Source organism: Zingiber officinale, chromosome 7B (genome assembly GCF_018446385.1).
Source record: "Zingiber officinale cultivar Zhangliang chromosome 7B, Zo_v1.1, whole genome shotgun sequence".
Lineage (NCBI taxonomy): Eukaryota > Viridiplantae > Streptophyta > Magnoliopsida > Zingiberales > Zingiberaceae > Zingiber > Zingiber officinale.
Window position 1 is genome coordinate 38410971 of NC_055999.1, and position 18163 is coordinate 38429133.

Genomic DNA, 18163 nt, shown 5'->3' on the forward strand with positions numbered 1-18163 from the left:
TGGAAACAGTTAAAAGGGAATTTGCCGCTGAAAAAGAAGAGCTAGTAAGAATCCACAGTGCTAATACACTTGAATTATGCACTGAAAATGAAGAACTTCATTTTAAGGTTGACCGTCTGGAATTAGAGAACAGAGATTTATTAAGAAAATTGGAGGAAGGTAAAGAATACATCAACCCTGAAAATCCTGAGGAAGATGAAGAGGTTTATGAAGAAGTACATGTTCTAATTGATTCAGGAAGGGAAAAAGTATTTTCTATTGAAAAGGCGGAACAACCAAGACCAAAAACTAATGGCCTCTTTAACCTGGTTGTTGAGCTTTTTATTCCAGGAGTTGATCCTGGACACTGGAGCCACTACTTGTTGCATCGATCAGGTATCCATACCCCCTCTGGCTATTGAAGATAATACCAATAAGTGTAGTGAGAAAGACTCGACATGTGACTCCCTCGGAGTATTGATGCAGGAGAGTTGCATTCTCATAGTGGCAAAGATGCTCGTCTGGATCGGCTGTGTCGTTGTACTCATGAATATGTAATGGTCGGAAGTGTCGGGGCAACTCCTCCTTCAGGATGTTTTCAGCAAATGGCATTTGTCGTGCGACCATCCTCTACGTGAGTAACAATCCCTCCAGCTTGTCGACGAGTTGCTTGTCCGGATGGTGGACCAAAGTAGTTGCTCTTGAGCTATGAGTAGTGGATTCGGGTGGAAGCGCCTCTTTGGTCGAGACCTTTTCCGACCCTGCTTCCCCTTTAAAATGAGGAGTAGGGCCTTGTCTTAAGGTTGTCTCTAGAATAGTAGCTACCATTCACAAGAACTCCTCCCATAGAACCAGATCCATAGGAGTTTCCACCACAGTTCGCAACGGAGGTTGATACTGTTAGAGCAATCTGAGTACCCTAAGTTTTGATGTTTGGGCAAAGGTTTATTGTTTTATTTGATATGCATTATGAGTGTGAAGGATACACGTACAACAAGGAAAGTCCAAGTGTGATCTTGGCAAAGGAGGAAAGTCCAAGGATGAGTCTTGGCGGTGTAAGTCCAAGCATGTAGTCTTGGCAACGTAAGTCCAAGTGTAACTTGGCAATGGATGAAGTCCCGGAGGTGCGACCTCTTGGCAAAGGAAGACCCGACAACAATGACAAGGTCGATGGAAGCTCCAGAAGGCAAGACGTGAAGGATGGGGAGACATCCGAGGGACGCAAGGCTGATGGAGGAGGCTAGAAGGCTAGGTCTAGGTTGGTCGGGCGAGGACGAGAGCTGAGTGAATGTACTCGGGGTTAAATCCTAGGATTAGGGCTTACTGCAGCAGTACTGTAGCGTTACTATAGTAGTATTGTAGTGTTACTGTAGCGTTACTATAGCAGTACTGTAGCAGTTGACTGGTGGTTTCATTAGTCAACTGGTGCAGTTGACTGACTGGTGCAACAGAGGGCTGGTATCGAGCTGTTGGGCTGTAACGGTCGAATTTCCACAGAGGGCAGTCGACTAATGGTTTTGACATTCGACTGGTAGGCGGGATTTTTCAACCTGTGGTCTATATAACCAAGACTTGGGAGCGTGGTTGAGGTTGACGAAATAGAGGTGGTTAACCCCTATTAGTAGTCTACTTGTGCCCTAGCGTCTCAAGTGTTCTTGTGAGAGTTGTGGTGAGGTTTCTCTACCTACAAGGAGCTACGTGAGCTAGCCGGAGTTTGCCGGGGAGTCATCCACCGACGGATCGGGATCATTCACCTTACGGACAACCGTGGAGTAGGAGTCCTAATCTCCAAATCACGTTAAATGATCGTGTAGCTTGGTTTGCATTTCTTGTCTTGTATTTAGATTAGTTTTCTACTTGTTTGTTTGTATTTCCGCTGCGTAACTAACAATTATAGGAAGAGGCGATTGATTTGGGTGAGACGCTATTCACCCTCCCTCTGGCGGACGTCAAGGTCCTAACAAGTGGTATCAGAGCTAGGTTAGCTCTTGTTGGACTAATCGCCAAGAGAGCGGCTAGAGGAAGAAGATAGAGTCGTAGGAACCTCTCGGATGGGGCATCCGAATCCCACCTCCATACGAGCGCGAGGACTTCGACTATTGGAGGAAGCGCATGGAGATGTGATTCCAAATGAATTGGAACCAATGGATTGCATTGGAGGAACCGTTTGAAGCTCCAACGGACAAGAAGGGAAAGCATTTCCGACCTCGATATTGGACCGAGGAGCAAAGGGAGCAATTGGAGACGGACAAGGAGGTAACTAGAATTTTAATTAATTTATTACCTCCTAATGCGATATTGAATGTAGGTGAATACGAGAATGCAAGCGACCTTTGGAAAAAAGTAATTGCGCTTCATGAGAGTCCTACACAAATCCAAGAAGAGGAGCCCAAGGAGAAGGGCTCATTGGTCCAAAAAGAGAAGGACCAATCGGATGTTGACACGGGTTCAACATCCGAGGAGGAGAAGGAAGATGAGGAGGTATCATCCACATCTTCAAGAGAGGAAGAAGTGGAACCGTCCACATCTTCAAGTAAAGAGGAAGAAGAGCAATCCAAGGAAGAGGAGATCTTGGAAGCTCAACCCTCCACCTCAACTACCAAGAAGAGCACAAAGGACCACATCAAATGTTTTGAGTGTAGTAAAATGGGACACTACAAAAGTAGATGTCCTTCGCTCAAGAAGATAAAGGAAGTAAACCCTAAACTCACTAAAGTTAATTTAGAAACTAATGTGAGTTGTAGGAAGAAGGATAAGAAGCATATTAGGTGCTTTACATGTGGTGAGTGGGGTCACTACCACACAAAGTGCCCAAGGAGAGGAGAGCTCAAGAAATTGGCGCACTTAAAGAAATGGGAAAAGAAGAGAAGCACAAGTCAAGGGGGCTTCAAAGGTAAAAGGGAATCCCTATTTTGAAGTTTAATCCAAGCTCCAATTCTTATATGCTTGTTAGAAATAATATAGATTATTTACCTAAGCATAATCATGGATTTATGTATAATGATAGGAATAGGGTTAACACGGTAGATAACCCTAAGAAATCATACATTAAGGGTAGACCTAATAAGACCCAAACCACTTTGCCTAAGGGAAGGAAAGCGGGTGAAAACCTAAGTATTAATCCCAAGAAAGGGAGGCATATGCCTAGGAAGGTGGGTAGGTCTAGGGATATCCAAAGTGTACATGTTGACTTTAGGGTTAGAACCCTAGAATTAGAAAATCAAGCCTTGAAGGTAAGGCTTGAAGAAATGGAGAAAGTCCTAAATAGGTTCATTATTGGACCTAGAGGACTTGACATGTGTTTGGGTGGTCAAAACCTCAAAAATGTCAAGAGGAGGTCAAGTGCTAGGGTGACACATGAAAATGGCAAGGGAGGAATGACAAAGGCTAAGGGAAAATCATCCAAGGTCTATGATAAGAAATATGCAAGGGTTGCATATGATTATGGAAAGGATGAGGTGCCCAAAGTTAAGAAGAGGAAGTCTACTAAGGTACACCATGTGGGTATAGCCATGGTAGATGAGTCATCTAAGGAGGTGATTAAGGCTAAGAGTCCTAAGGTTAGGAAGAGCCTTTGGGAGCCATGATAGATGGGTTATCAAATGTGCCAAGTGGTTAGGAGACGGACTTGAGTCTCTAAACTAGTGGGTTGACACAATTAGGATGGTATCATGCATGAAAATATGACATTGGGATCATATTACATGAAAATTAGTTTTTGATGTATAGATGTCATATAAACCAATGCTAGGGATGCATTATGGTTTAGTATGGGCAGATAAATCAAGAGGAAGCCAAAACTAGGACTTTATGTCAAGGTTCAATTGAATCATTTAGCTAGTTTTGAATTTTGTATCAATCTTGGGATCTGCGATAAATATATTTTTATATATATTTTTCCCAAGTAGACATGGATAAAATAGACCTCTCCACAAAATTTGGGATTTTTTGGAGGTTTGTGGAATTTTTGACGCATTTCTGAAAGTGGGTCAAAAAAGTTGATTTTTACCAACATAGAGTATCGGTCGACTGGTAACAGTAATTTTGAGCACAGAAAACCTCTGTAAGCTCATTTTGACGATAACAGTCGACTGGGGTTTATACCAGTCGACTGGTAACACTATTCATGAGCACAGAATGTCTCTGTAAGCTTATTTTGACGATAACAGTCGACTGAGACTTATAGCAGTCGACTGATACGGTTTGAAAATATTTTTTTTTTCATTAGAAAATGATCAAAAAAGTGGTGAACATGTATGTAATCTTATGGGGGATTAATACATGACGTTTATGGTCATTAAAGGTCAAAGAATCCAATAATTGGGATATTGTTAGAGCTCTTTTTGATGTATGGCAAAGGGGGAGAAATTTAGGTTTAAGTGGGAAACCTACATACCTTTGCAAGAAATCCTAGCTCAAGGGGGAGCTTAGGTGAAGGGGGAGCCTAGGGATTTAGGTTCCATTATTTATGCATGAGTTGATTTGCATATGTATTGTTATATTGTTTCCCTAACTTAAACGGGTTGTCAAACATCAAAAAGGGGGAGATTGTTGGAGCAATCTGAGTACCCTAAGTTTTGATATTTGAGTAAAAGTTTAAGTTAGGTTTATTGTTGTATTTGATATGTATTGTGAGTGTGCAGGATACAGGTACAACAAGGAAAGTTAAGTGTGATCTTGGCAAAGGAGGAAAGTCCAAGGATGAGTCTTGGCAGTGTAAGTCCAAGTGTGACTTGGCAATGGATGAAGTCCCGGAGGCGCGACCTCTTGGCAAAGGAAGACCCGACAACAATGACAAGGCCGATGGAAGCTCCAGAAGGCAAGACATGAAGGATGGAGAGACATCCGAGGGACGCAAGGCTGATGGAGGAGGTTGGAAGTCTAGGTCTAGGTTGGTCGGGCGAAGACGAGTGCTGAGCGAATGTACTCGGGGTTAAATCCTAGGATTAAGGTTTACTATAGTAGTATTGTAGCGTTACTGTAGCCGACTAGTGGTTTCATCAGTCGACTGGTGCAGTCGACTGGGAGCGAACAGAGGGCTGGTATCGAGCCGTTGGGCTATAACGGTCGAATTTCCACAGAGGGCAGTCGACTGGTAGGCGGGATTTTCCAACTCGTGGCCTATATAACCAAGACTTGGGAGCTTGGTTGAGGTTGACGAAATAGAGGTGGTTAACCCCTGTTAGTAGTCTACCTGTTAGTAGTCTACCTGTGTTCTTGTGAGAGGTTGACGAAATCGAGTATCAACTCACCGAAGTTTGAGGGGGAGTTCTCATTCTGTAAACGAAAAATGGATGTATTTTTTTGAACTGATTTTGATACAATCCTTTTTATGAAATTTGGTTTTGATGTTTCCAAAAGAAAAGATGGAAAAGAACTCGAGGAGCATCTTTAGACTTAGACGTAATACGACAAATTCATAGAAAATGGTAAGGTCGAGTTCCATTTATTGAGTGTTCTTCCTGCCCAAGAACCAATGCGCAAAAGAATTTTGGGAAAAGTTCTTGGAGCTCTACGAAAAATCAAAAGAAATCGAATCCAACTCCTCGATGGACACTGAATCGTCGACGGAAGAATCCGAGACCGAGAAATCTGCCGGAACAACACTCATAGCCGAATATCTACCAGAAGATAACGAAAGTACCTCGGAAATGAGCATCGATGAAGAGGGAGACACTACAGAAAAAAGTAACAATGAAGGGGAAGCGTCTACCGACGAATATATGGTAAGTCAGGTAAGTAAACTTCTTCCAGAGTAATTATTTAAAATTGTGCAAATGCTAAGTAAATCATTATATAAAAAGAGAACAAAGTATGTAAAGTCAAAGAAAGAATATGCATGCTTTAAAGAAGAATTTCAAAAATTAATGAAAATGTAAAATTAAAAGATAAAATAGAAATGTTAGAAAAGGAAAACTCACATTCAAATTTTTCGCATGCTCCAGAAAGAAATTACAAACATCATCGAAGGTTTTAACAGGTATTTTAAGGGCAAAATTAGGAAAATATCACAGAAATACATTCCTATTAAATTTTTGATTAATCCTATAGAAAGAAACTTATTTTGGGTTCCAAAATCATATTTAGATTTTTTTTTTTTTGCTTTCAGACAGAAAGTTTAATATTTAATTTCTTTAAAAGACTTTATCTAAAAAGTGGTTGTTACTCCAATATCCAAGAAGGCTTAGTGTCTGCCTGGAAGTTAATTATTGAAATAAGTATTTAATTGACTAACTGTTAAACAATTAGTTGTTATAAAAATGCTTTAAATTGTTTATCAAAAATTTGATTAGAAATTAATTTGAAGTTAATTTTTCCAAGAAAGATAACTTTATCACTTATTAATGTGGAAAAGACCTTACTTTTTGCTTAATGATAATTTTAACTTCATATGAAATGTTTTATCTGCCTTATATAGGTTAAATATTTTTTTTAAAAGAAACTTCATTGATAAATCCGAAGCTTAAACTTTTTTTTTTTTTTTTTTAGAATTTTCCCTTAGACTTTTGTTTTAGACTTACCAAGTAACATTTTTAATGTACCCCATTTTTAATGTAATTAAAAGGGGGAGTAGTAAAGATTAAGTCTAGGAGGAGAGTAGTACAATTTTTTTTATTTTTGTACTTGCAAAAATTTTATAACTATTATTTTATAACTGTTATTTTTATGGTTTTACTCTAACTTAACTTAGGGTTTGCTCACATCAAAAAGGGAGAGATTGTAAATATCCCGTGGTAGTTTTGATGTGATCAACCAATTAAATTTATGTCATGTTGGTATTTAACCCTTGTGTCTAAGTGTGCAGGAACTTACGAGCACAGGAAGTTGAGCGAAAGGTATAGCTAGCAAGAAGGACGGCATGGGAGAGAGCCGACGGGCTTGGTGCGCCCGAGGTATGAGGTGTTTTGGAAGAGTACGCAGGCGGACGAGAAGACAGCGTTTTCGAGGGGCAAGAAGCCGGAGCGGAAGATTGCTCGAAAGCCGGAAGTTGGGTTCGGGTGAGCCCTATTCCGGATGACCGAGATCATCCAAGCTAAAGGAGCTGGAGCGGAAGACCCGGACCCAAGCGAGCAGAGCCGGAGTAAGAACCCGAACCAAACAATTAACATAAAGTTAACTTAGGTCCGGGTGCTTGGACTGAGTCCAGGCGCCCGGACCATGAATTTTATCCGGATCACATCAAATGCGATCCGTTGCGACGGGATAAAGTTTTATCCCCCTAGAGGTGCCTGGAATCCTTCCAGGCGCCCAATGGTTCAAAACAATATTTGTGATTGATTCTTCTTTAGTTTTGTTCTGTAATTGAGTGCTTTAGTTGCTGTAAAGAGGCTTCTCCGCCTAAAGGAGAGTTTAGTGAGCTTTCAACTTCCTTGGATTAATAACCTTCTCAGTTGTAACCAAGAAACCCTTTCGTACCTTTCTTTTTCAGTCTTGTATTTATTTTATGCAAGTGTTAGTTTAATATAAAGTTATAAAGTTCGAGCAAGGTTCGTTTTCCTTTGCAGGGCTATTCACCCCCTCTAGCCGGCCGTCAAGGGTCCAACAGAAGTGACGCCCCTTGACTGACCACATGACTGATCCTCTCCACTGTGACGACAACTATGAGTCTGTACCACTGGCTTTGCCCGGTTGTCAGTTCGATGTCCCTTTCTAAAGAAGGGGCACTAATGTATACTCACCCCACCTCAGAGGGGTTTACAAGTGATCATCTCATAAGATCCAGTTCAGCTTGGCTTTGATACAGCGAGTCTCCGATGTGGCTATTCGGTCCAAAGATGACCGCTCGACCAGAGATGATTTGGCCACTGTGGGTGGAAAAGGGGGAGTCGATTATGTATTGTAGGTCCGATAAGGCCCACTACTTGGTCGGGTTTACTCGAGCATCATCATTAAGGAATATAAACTCTATATCTCTTTCACTAAGTGTAATCCTTTTAGGTTTTGGTAGTCTAATTGCTGCTCTTGGTATCCCCAAACTTTTACAGAGTTTAGGGCAGACATTCTTTTCTTCTAAGCCTTCTATGAGGTTTTCTTCTTTTCAGTGCAAACTTAATTCAAAATTTAATAAGGTTTCACTCCAATTTTTTGTGTGGTATATTCAAATAGGATAACATGGTACCATTTCTCATTTTATTGTATTGCCACATTGATTCTCTACTTTTTATGTTCTAAATTATTTATGACTTCACTTTTAATGTTTAGGTTAATCATTGATGAATGGTGAAATATTTCTTATTTCCTGCTATAGGTATGACATGCAAGTTATATACATTATTGTGTTGTTTAAAAAATTAAATCTAGTTCTTGCCTTAAAAATATTTCTTGTTTTAACTACATTAGAAGTTATGTTATGTTTCATCTTGTTATGGATTTTATTATAATTTACATGTTCTAATCAACGTTTAAAATCTCATGTTGAATCACTCTTGCAAAATATTTCATTCCACACCCTAATCGACACTGACACGCCCAAAGTCCCGAGGCCCCATGGTTGTCGCGAAGATGTCGCACAAGGGGCACTAGCGCCACAGAACAGGAAGTGCAAAATCAACTTTTAATTAAATAAACTTAGATTAATAATTTCAATCAACTCTTAATTATGATAGAGATAATTTAAATAAACTTAATTAAACTGTAAAAACTATTCTATTAATTATATATATATATTAAAAAAATACTATTATTTTTTTTATTTTTTAAATATGTAGATTAAAATTTTATTTTTAGTTAATATATTTTATATTTAAAAAATATCAAAACCATATCAGCATGATGTGGTAGCAAAACTGTATTGTTTCGGTCTGAAACCTCGACACGAGTCGAGATTTTAAACCTGGTTCTAATCTACCTACCGAGTGTGCTTCTTCTTGTCATGCATTCTATTATAATTAATATGTTATAATCTACCTGTCAAAAGTTAAGGCATTAAACAAAAATATTATTTTATTGATATTAAACACATCACTATGTGTTGTCTAATAAATTAAATCTTGTTTTTGCCTTAAAAATATTTTTATAATTATTTTAGTTGTTTTTACAAGTAATGGATATATTTCTTGTATCAACTACATTATGAGTTAAGTCATACTTCATCTTGTTATGCATTCTATTATAATTCACATGTTTTAAACTACCAACCAAAAATTAAGGTATTAAGTAAATAATATCACTTTATTGATATCAAGCATAAATAATCAATGACACATGTAACCCTTCCCTATAAATGTTCTATTAAAGAGTAAAAACTTATCTAACTCAATTATAAATTTGAAGCCATACTCATTACAAAACTTACAAGATATTAATTTGTCCCTAAATTCTAAACATACAACATTGTCAGTACAATTAGCCCCAAAGTGGTTGGGTTCGACTGAGAGGTTTTAATGTGTAATAAAGGGTTTAAGTTAGGTTTTCTTGTGAATCTAACGTATCCATTTAGTTTACAGTAGAGATTAAGATGTTGAGTCGCATTAATCGGCATAGGTGGAATTTACCATTTCGTTCATTAATTGATTTTGAAACTCTTCGACATTGACATTGGGTGGAGCTCTTCGTGAGAGGCCTAACGGCCAAGCAAGGACACAACAAGAGACCTTCATGAGGTTGTAACGATCTCGCTTGGCCGTGAAGCCTTTGCAAGGTTGCAGTGGCCTCGCCTAGCCACGAAGCCTTCGCGAGGTGTGTAATCTTGCGGTGGCTAGGCTTGGCTATGGCCTCGTGGCAGCCTAGCCATTCATTAGGCCATTGCAATTGGCAATGCCTCACGCCACCTCAATTTTCATCTTTTTCTTTTCTTTTTTCCCTATTTTCTTATTTTTCTTTTTATTTTCTATGGAGATTTTTTTTCCACCGTTGATTCCTTTTCCTCCACTCCTCCATGAGAGTAAACACAGAACATAAGGGAGAAAAAAAAAACTTATTATGTTAGAGAATAGAGTGGGCGTGGTGGAGACAGATTACTAAGAGAGATATGAAAATATAATTAAATATGATATAATTATTAACCTTATAAAATATATTATTATGATTGAATCAAATTATTTTATATATAAATTTGATTCAATTTTAAACCAATTAAAATAAATCTAAATTAAATCCAGTTTAAATCTATTTGATTTTAATTTTCATGCCAACTTGGTAGATTACACCTAATCCTAAATCAACTTTTATTCACTCTTTTGTAGCAAAAGATGATTACGCTCACTCAAGCGTGTCTCGCAGTCCATTCCCAGATTATGTGAAGGGACGTAAATCACATGTCAGTTTATAGCCGCTCGCCAAGTAGCTAAGGGTGGAAGGAGTTTTTCCATCTTTTACACTTTTAATTGTTAAAATATTAGTTTAATTTAACTAGATTAATTATTTTTTAAAAAATAAAATAAAATTTTAGGAAAAAGATAAAATTTGATATCTAAAGATTTTTTTGTGGGTACTAACTTTTGTGATGTCCATAGAAATCAAGAGAAATAATGTTAACATGAGATAGGAAAACTAAAATTTGATGAAATTGTATTGAGCTTCTCCTCCTTTATGTGTTTCTCATCTTTAGTTTGAATGTCAATAAACAATTAGGGTTCGACACAATAATTTATTTAATAAAGTTAAAAAGCAATATTTATTATTTTATAATTTATTTTATTAAAAATATCATTTAAAATACATTATACTTCTTTTGATATTAGTAATTTCACATGCTATGTATTTTATTAAACTTATCTTAATTATTTTGTATAAATTTTAATTCGAGCTATTCCTATATCATTTTTAAAAAAGAGAGAAAGTTATTTATTTGCTTTTATCTAAATTGTTCTATAGTTAAAAACTTCCAAAAATTATTATATATATACATTATATCAATAAATTAAAGTTATCATTCCCTTGTCATTTTACTATAAAATTTAGCCAACACTTTTGCATATTCTCAAAAGACAAAAATTACATTAATCCATGAATGATTTGAAGTTTTCAAATAAATATAACATAATCAATATCTAAAATCATGAAAATATATCTAAAGATATTGAAACCGAAGATCAATCTTTATGACCATTATAAATGCAAGTTCTCATATAATATGTTACTAAAACCATATCATTCTTGTTGTAAATCAAAATCACATCTCGAAATTTTGAACTTTGGTTTGCAGAGACTTCGCTGGTGATATATGGAGTTTTGTTGATATTGGTGAAGAATGGTATGATACATTTGATGGACTATTAAGTTCTAGAAGTAATGACTTCAGGCAAATGGTGAAGTTCTAAAATTGTGGCTCTTGGGCAAGTAGATGAAGTCCTGTAGTGCTGTCTTTAGGCATTGGAAGTCCTAAAAGACACATTTTGGGTAATTGAATGATGTCCTGGATATGCAGCCTTTAGGAAGAAAGGTCTTTGGACATCTTGGTGCATGTGGAAGACTTGAGAGTACGATTTTCAGGTAGGAAGCCCTAAAGAATTAGAGTCTTGGGTAAGTTGGTGAAGTTCTCAAGCTTGGTCTTGTAGTTTTATGGAGGCTTATAGAGTCATGAGTAAAGTTGATATCCTTGATCAGATTAAGTCGATTCATTACTCGATTGGAAGTTTGAGTCGATTGGTCAATGAACTTAAATGCCCCTTTTGTGAATAGAATGCTTCTGACAGGAGCTTTGTTGAGTGTGATTATGGATAAGATCATGTTAATGACTCTTTTATTTAAATTCCAATTGATTAAAAATCATTTGAAGTAACTCGAAATGTAGTTGTTGGACAACCGTGGGAGGCTTGGGGTTCTAAAGTTTTTCCTTCATCAGATTTTGGAGTGTTGAGTATGTAAGCCAGCATTCTAGTTGTTGAGCCTCTAATCCAAAAGGATCTCCCATCTCCTTGATTGTTAAGAGAGCCACCTTCTACAACAAACGATTAAGAATAGCCTTAAGATAATTGAAAATGTTGCTAGCTGATGAGTCTCATGGCTTGTCTTGAATGAAAAAAATCATCAACCTTGAAGTGCATTACTTTTGTGGAGGTGGATTTTGTCCCAACCAATGATTCTAATGGTCTCAGAGCGATCAATTCTGTCACGCCCCGGAGGAGTCCTTGTCCGAGAAAATTTCGACAGCATCTCCCCTATACGGCGGACAATCTGAAACTTTCTACAATCACTATATACCTCAGCCACATGCGGCTGGAATAATAACAAAAATAAAACAATCACACCGGCATTCCACGCAGTTTAATAGAAATAAACATATCAATAATACGATGACTCAAAATCCACCCTACTCAACTACACTCGTAAAGCTCAAATCCGATGAACTCACCTCTTCTGTCGTCCAGGCAGGCATGTAGTAGAATAAATCCAAATCATACCAAAAATCCATCAAACGATATGAATCTATACAATATCCATAATTAAAACAATACAAGACTAAAAAAACAAAGTCTGATAGTGAAACTAAGATAAAATAGCAACTCAAGACCAGCAGAGGACTAGCACTACGTGCAGATGGGGACTAGCGACTGGAACTGCTCCGGACAGCCTCAACCTGAAAATATCAATAATGGAGGCGGGGTGAGTCCAACACTCAGCAGGTACAATTGATATGCAAAGTAAGAAAATAACACCTGGCACTAATCATGCGTACAGTCTCCTGATAAAAATAAAGGTAAATGCAAACCGAAGTAAAACAGGAGAGAAACTGTACTAACCAGGACCTGGGTATCAGGACAAACAGTCCGAGTGGTATAGAAATCCTGTATGCATGTCAAACATAGGTATCCAAACAATATGCAACATATAAATGCAGCAAACACAAATACAAACAATAAATGCATCATGCAGATGATGCCAATGTCATGGTCACCCCTGACGCCAATCTCACAACAAAGTGGGACCGAGTGGGTAGAGCTGTCACAAGTCACTACTCCTGACGAGTGACCGAGTGGACGGGATGCTTGTTGGAGTACACATACTCCTACCCCAAATCATAAATGGGGAGCGAATGCTCATCTCCGACACGACGACGGGAGGGTCCCTAACGTACACGTCACACACTACCCACGAGCGGACTAACGGAGCACCGAAGAGCAAACTGACGCCACGCTACCCATGAGCGTCAACAACGGAGCACCGAACAGTGATGAAACTGGCGATGTGCTCGACAATAATGGAGTAATCTATCACACAGCATGCAATCATGCGAATGGTGCATGTCACTAAGCATGGTAATATACTAAACCAATCTATGCACATATAATGATATGCACCATAGTGAATAAATCATATCAAAGTACCCTGATCAAATAAGGTATCAAACCTAGGTCCTGAACATGATGAAACATGGTTATATCACTACCCCTATGAGCATGTGTAATCAGGTACATAACAACACGAAATGCAAAACAAACAATCAATCAAGCAGGTAACAGGTAATCGGGTAGTGATTAACCGAAACAAATGAGGATCATAATTAATGCAACTTGTTAATTTCATTACTATGCATATCAAAGACAATAAGTCAAAAGTACCCGCTTCCAAAAGAAAGGTCCAATCCGGTAATCGAGATACTCGTCTCGTATCAATGTCTTGTAATAAATCGTACAATTTAGCTAAGTTTAATTATAACTCAAATAGTTAAACCAAATCTATTTTCCTTCAAAAACCCTAATTAAATAGTTAATCACAATTAACTATCCCAAATCCAAAGCTTAGGGTTCCATTCCTAACAAAACAAATCAGAAGAAACACACTTACCCTAATGTGCGAACAACGATCAGATGCCTATCTCTCAACCAAACATTGTTATGTTGAAATCAACCCTAGCAAAGATTCAATTCTTTCCAAGAATCAATCTAATATAGCAACAGAACAAATCCTCTATTGTTTAAGTACTAAACAGACCTTACCTTAATCTGATCCAACATTACTTGGTGAAGAGATCCAGATGCGATTGCAAGGAAGAAAGAACCCTCCACTTCAGAACTGACGAGGAGAGTATCATCGATGGTTATCCTCTTCTCCAAACTTGAAGGGCAATGGATCTCAGGCTAACAGCTCGGGCGCGCAAGGGGTACAGAACCAAGCCATCTTTCAGTCGTAGTCGGCTTCCCGCACTGTTGGTCTCGGCCAAGACCAATCACCTCGCTGGATCGGATTAGGGCACAGATAACAATTGCCAACGGTCAATTGAAGAGACATAGGGCACAGATAGAGGTTACCGGAGCTAGGGCTCGGCGTGTGGCCGGTATCGCTGGCGGCCTGGCTTCGGGTGGCGGCTCAAAATGGCAGTAGCGTCGGCGGCTGTGAACCCCATACTAGGGCACACGGATGGAGGCTAGTCTCGGGGTGGCCGGCACTAGGCCTCACCCGTCGGCTGTGGCGGCGCTGTCACTCGGCGGAAACGGCGGAGCAATATGGCTAGGGCAGAGGAGGAGAGGGGTTCAGCTCGGGAAGGAAATGGAAGAGAGGCGATGGGAAAACCGCTCGGCGCGTGAGAGGAGAAGAAGGAAAGGCGGTTAGGGCAAGGAGGAGGAGAAGGCACGGCAAAGCCTCGGGCACGTGGGGGAGAAGGCGGAGAAACGAAGGAAAGAAGGAAATAAAGAATAGAAATAGAAAAAGAAAAGAAATAGGAAAAATATAACTTTTCCTCACTTAAATGGGTAGACTAAACAGGCTTTACTGGGCCCCGTTTTTTTTTTATCCCCGTAAACTCGACCATACGAGTTCCGAAAAATTTCAGAAAAATTTCTAAAAATTCCAGAAAATTCCCTCCTCATTATTCGTCATTTTTCGGTATTTTACAAATTCAATATGCTTTTGCATATGCAATAGATTGTTACATAAGGTCTCATGTGGGTATGAGTCTCGATTGCCAGATGAGCAGCTGTCCACAATGTGTACGTATTGCAGTGTACCACTTATTGGGGTTCACATGAGTTCACCCATGTTCTTTGCACATAACCAACATAGTTTCACCATGTGGCTCCACAAAAAAATCTACTTTATAAGACATTGTTTTGCAGATGTATATTCACATGCCTTCATCTCCTTTTAAAAGTTAGATACCAGACTAGGCTGTGTGGGCACTCTTTTTCTTCTGTCTTTGGAATCATTTACAGCCTTTCGTTTAAAAAATCTCCTCCAGAAGAATCTAAGCATTTTAAGATGTTTGTCACAAAAAAAAAATAAAAAAATACAGCTCTGTTATAGGGAGGTCTGGTTCTATCTTGGAATAATAAAATCTAAAACAAAACATTATTTCTGTTTTTCTCCCCTCTCAAGTTGTATCAAATATGATACTGATGTTTGAATGTAATGGTAGAACTAGTTTCTTTTGCAACAAAAACCTAAAACTTACATAACAGAAGGAAAAAATGACAATTTATTGCAGGTATCTGTGGATATAAAATTTGATGAAGGAATTTCTGCATGTCTTGAATATTTGGAAGCCATTCCTTGGTCTGAGTATGAGGAGGACAAGGTAATATCTATTCTTGGCAAGCTTCACATTCAGCAGTTACGTGAGCCAATCAGAGAAATCTTTCAGAGAGTCTCAGTCCAACCATCTACTTTTGCAAATGCTGACCCCATTTTTTTAGGGATACTTGATGGTGTTCTACAATCCAAGGATAAGAAAGCTCGACGAGATATAAAAACCTTAATTTCTGGTTTGCTTAAGGAGGATGTAAACCAAAGCAATATACAATATAACAAGCTTGATGTCTCAAAGGACTCCCTTTACTACCTATGCCAGAAATGCCTTGATCATCTTATGCAGTTGTTTTCTGAGGCTGCAAACATTGAAAATGTAGCTGATCGAGCTTCCTTGATGGGTGAGGTTGCTCGAGAAGCTGACAATGTGCAGTGGCTTGTGGACATCCTAATCAACAAGAGGATTGCAGATGAATTTGTGGCTCTCTGGGCGGACCAGAGTGAACTTTCGACCTGCCATTCCAAGATACCATGCATGTACAGATTTGAGATCAGCAGGATCACTGCCCAGTTGTGTGTTGCTATAGGAAGAGGGCATATTTTAGTATCTAAAGATGCAAAAATATCCCTTTTGAGGACATGGCTGGAAGCCCTATATGATGATTTTGGTTGGATGAAAAGAGCCTGTAGGGATTTTGATAAAAAAATGGTAGAGGATGGACTATGTGCCACAATCCTGACATTGCCCATGGTGGAACAACAATCAATCTTATTAAGATGGTTTGATTGCTTTTTGAATAACGGTGACAACTGCCCCAACATGCAGAGAGCCTTTGTGGTTTGGTGGAGGAGAGCTTTTGTGAGACAATACCAAGGGGATCAAGCCAGCTCGCAGTTACAGAATGTTGTTTCTGATGATCATACATGAACGTCTGCTATGAATTACTCTATCAAAGGTAGATGGTTATTATTCTAGGCAATGCACATAGAGGCAATAAGTCTTCCATTTTTGCTCTTGCTGTTTGCTGTCATTCTTTTAGGCTGCTTTTAGGATCACTTGTACACTTGGACACTCATAGAAAATCATAGAATGGAAAAGAATGATTTCGCCTAGGATTAGCCATGAACACAAACAAAGAATAAGTCAGGAATCCCCCTTTGCCTTCTGAACTAGACTCTGAATTGTAGATGCATGCAATGGTGCAGGACTCTGAAGTATGTGAAGAAGATCAACTGTCATCATGAACTAATCTAAACAGTGCAATTTAGACAAGACATGTATTTGTTTATTCTTAATATTGATGCAACTAGGGGTCTAGATCAAGTTTAACTAGAAGGGCAATTATTGTTCTAGGACCTCAACTAAACGCATAACCCAGTTGGGATGAGTTACTGGGTTTACCTAAGCATCAGTTTGGGGGCATGCATACTCGAAGCACATAAAGTAACAAGGATAAGAATCATTAGATCACAAAAACAATATGTAAAAAGGGCAGAAGACTACATGCAACGCAAGGAAGTAAGGTGATGGGAATAATTTCAAATTAATTGGTCTACATAGATACATTGTTATCCTAGATATAACTTCAATTTTTTTTCTTCAACTCTATTTTTTAGTCGTGGGTGCCCCATATTATATTGGATGGGACAATTTTTATTTAAGATACGCGTGAAAAATATTGCTATCAGTCTAATTACTTGCTACTAATAAAAAATCTTCATGGTCCTTTTGACCTTCAATTTATAATTTGATTTTTTTTATTTAGTACAATGTACGTATTTATCAATGGATGCCTTTAAAGTTGTAGTATCTAGAGTCGAAAATTTTCTAATAGGTGCCCAACTTTAACTTGTGGTTGCATCATGTATTTTTGTGAAATCACTAAAATACTCGTTAAATTCAATCAACTTATACATAGTATTTATATTAATGTGGTTTAACAATATTAAAATGCAAAGTTAAGCTTACAATTAAAATTAGCTCACATATACTCATTTTATATTACATGCAACTTTGATTAACATTAATTATTTTAGGTCATCAAAGTGATTTTAATTAAACCACTATCATAGGAAGAAGTCAAACGACTAATGTGAGTGTACATTGACTCCTAGGAACACAAGAGTACATGCATCAACTCTTTTCCTTTATATATATATATATATATATATATCTATATATATATATATATATATATATAGTGGCAATTAAATTATATTTTATAACATATGTGATATTAAAATGATTATATAATTATATAAAAAGGATGATGCATATTTCTGTTAAATAGAAATATATTATAATAGGTTTGAAAAAAATTCAGTGGAATTTAGAAAAATGGTTGTTACGGGATGTTAAAAGCGGACTCTGGCTGACGTGGAAAATAGAGTCAAGGTAAGGTAACTGTTCAAGTCAAAAAAAGATGGTAGTTAAAGGGTCACTCTTGAAAGGGGCCTATCCTCTAGCTTAGTACTTAGGAACCTCAATTCAGGGGTAGTCAATCTAATGGTCGGTCATGTGTAAAGGACAAAGACACTATAACACTTCGTGCATCTGATCGCTCACCATTCATGTCTCGGCCGGTCCAAAGGACAACCAGAGGAATACTTGGTCGGGCCCTAATCATCCAACATTTCTTTTAGAGTACAATCGCATATACGGTTATACAAATATACAGGCCTTTCGGTTTATTTTTTTGCCCTCCTACATATGGTCAACCAAGTTAAAGGGATGAACAATTACAGGCCTCAATACCCTTAGCCCCACTAGGTAGGCCGG

The 18163-nt window shown here is 38.1% G+C and overlaps 1 protein-coding gene across 1 annotated transcript in view; it reads left to right on the forward strand.

Moving 5' to 3' along the window:
* The window catches only part of LOC122005687 (BTB/POZ domain-containing protein At5g60050-like), a 30157-nt gene extending 13026 nt beyond the window's left edge, over positions 1–17131 (forward strand). Inside the window, exon 2 of the mRNA XM_042560809.1 lies at positions 15344–17131. Within this exon, the coding sequence (XP_042416743.1) occupies positions 15344–16312 (969 nt within the window). The 3' untranslated portion in view covers positions 16313–17131. The remainder of the gene's footprint in view (positions 1–15343) is intronic.
* The last annotated feature ends 1032 nt before the right edge of the window (positions 17132–18163 follow it).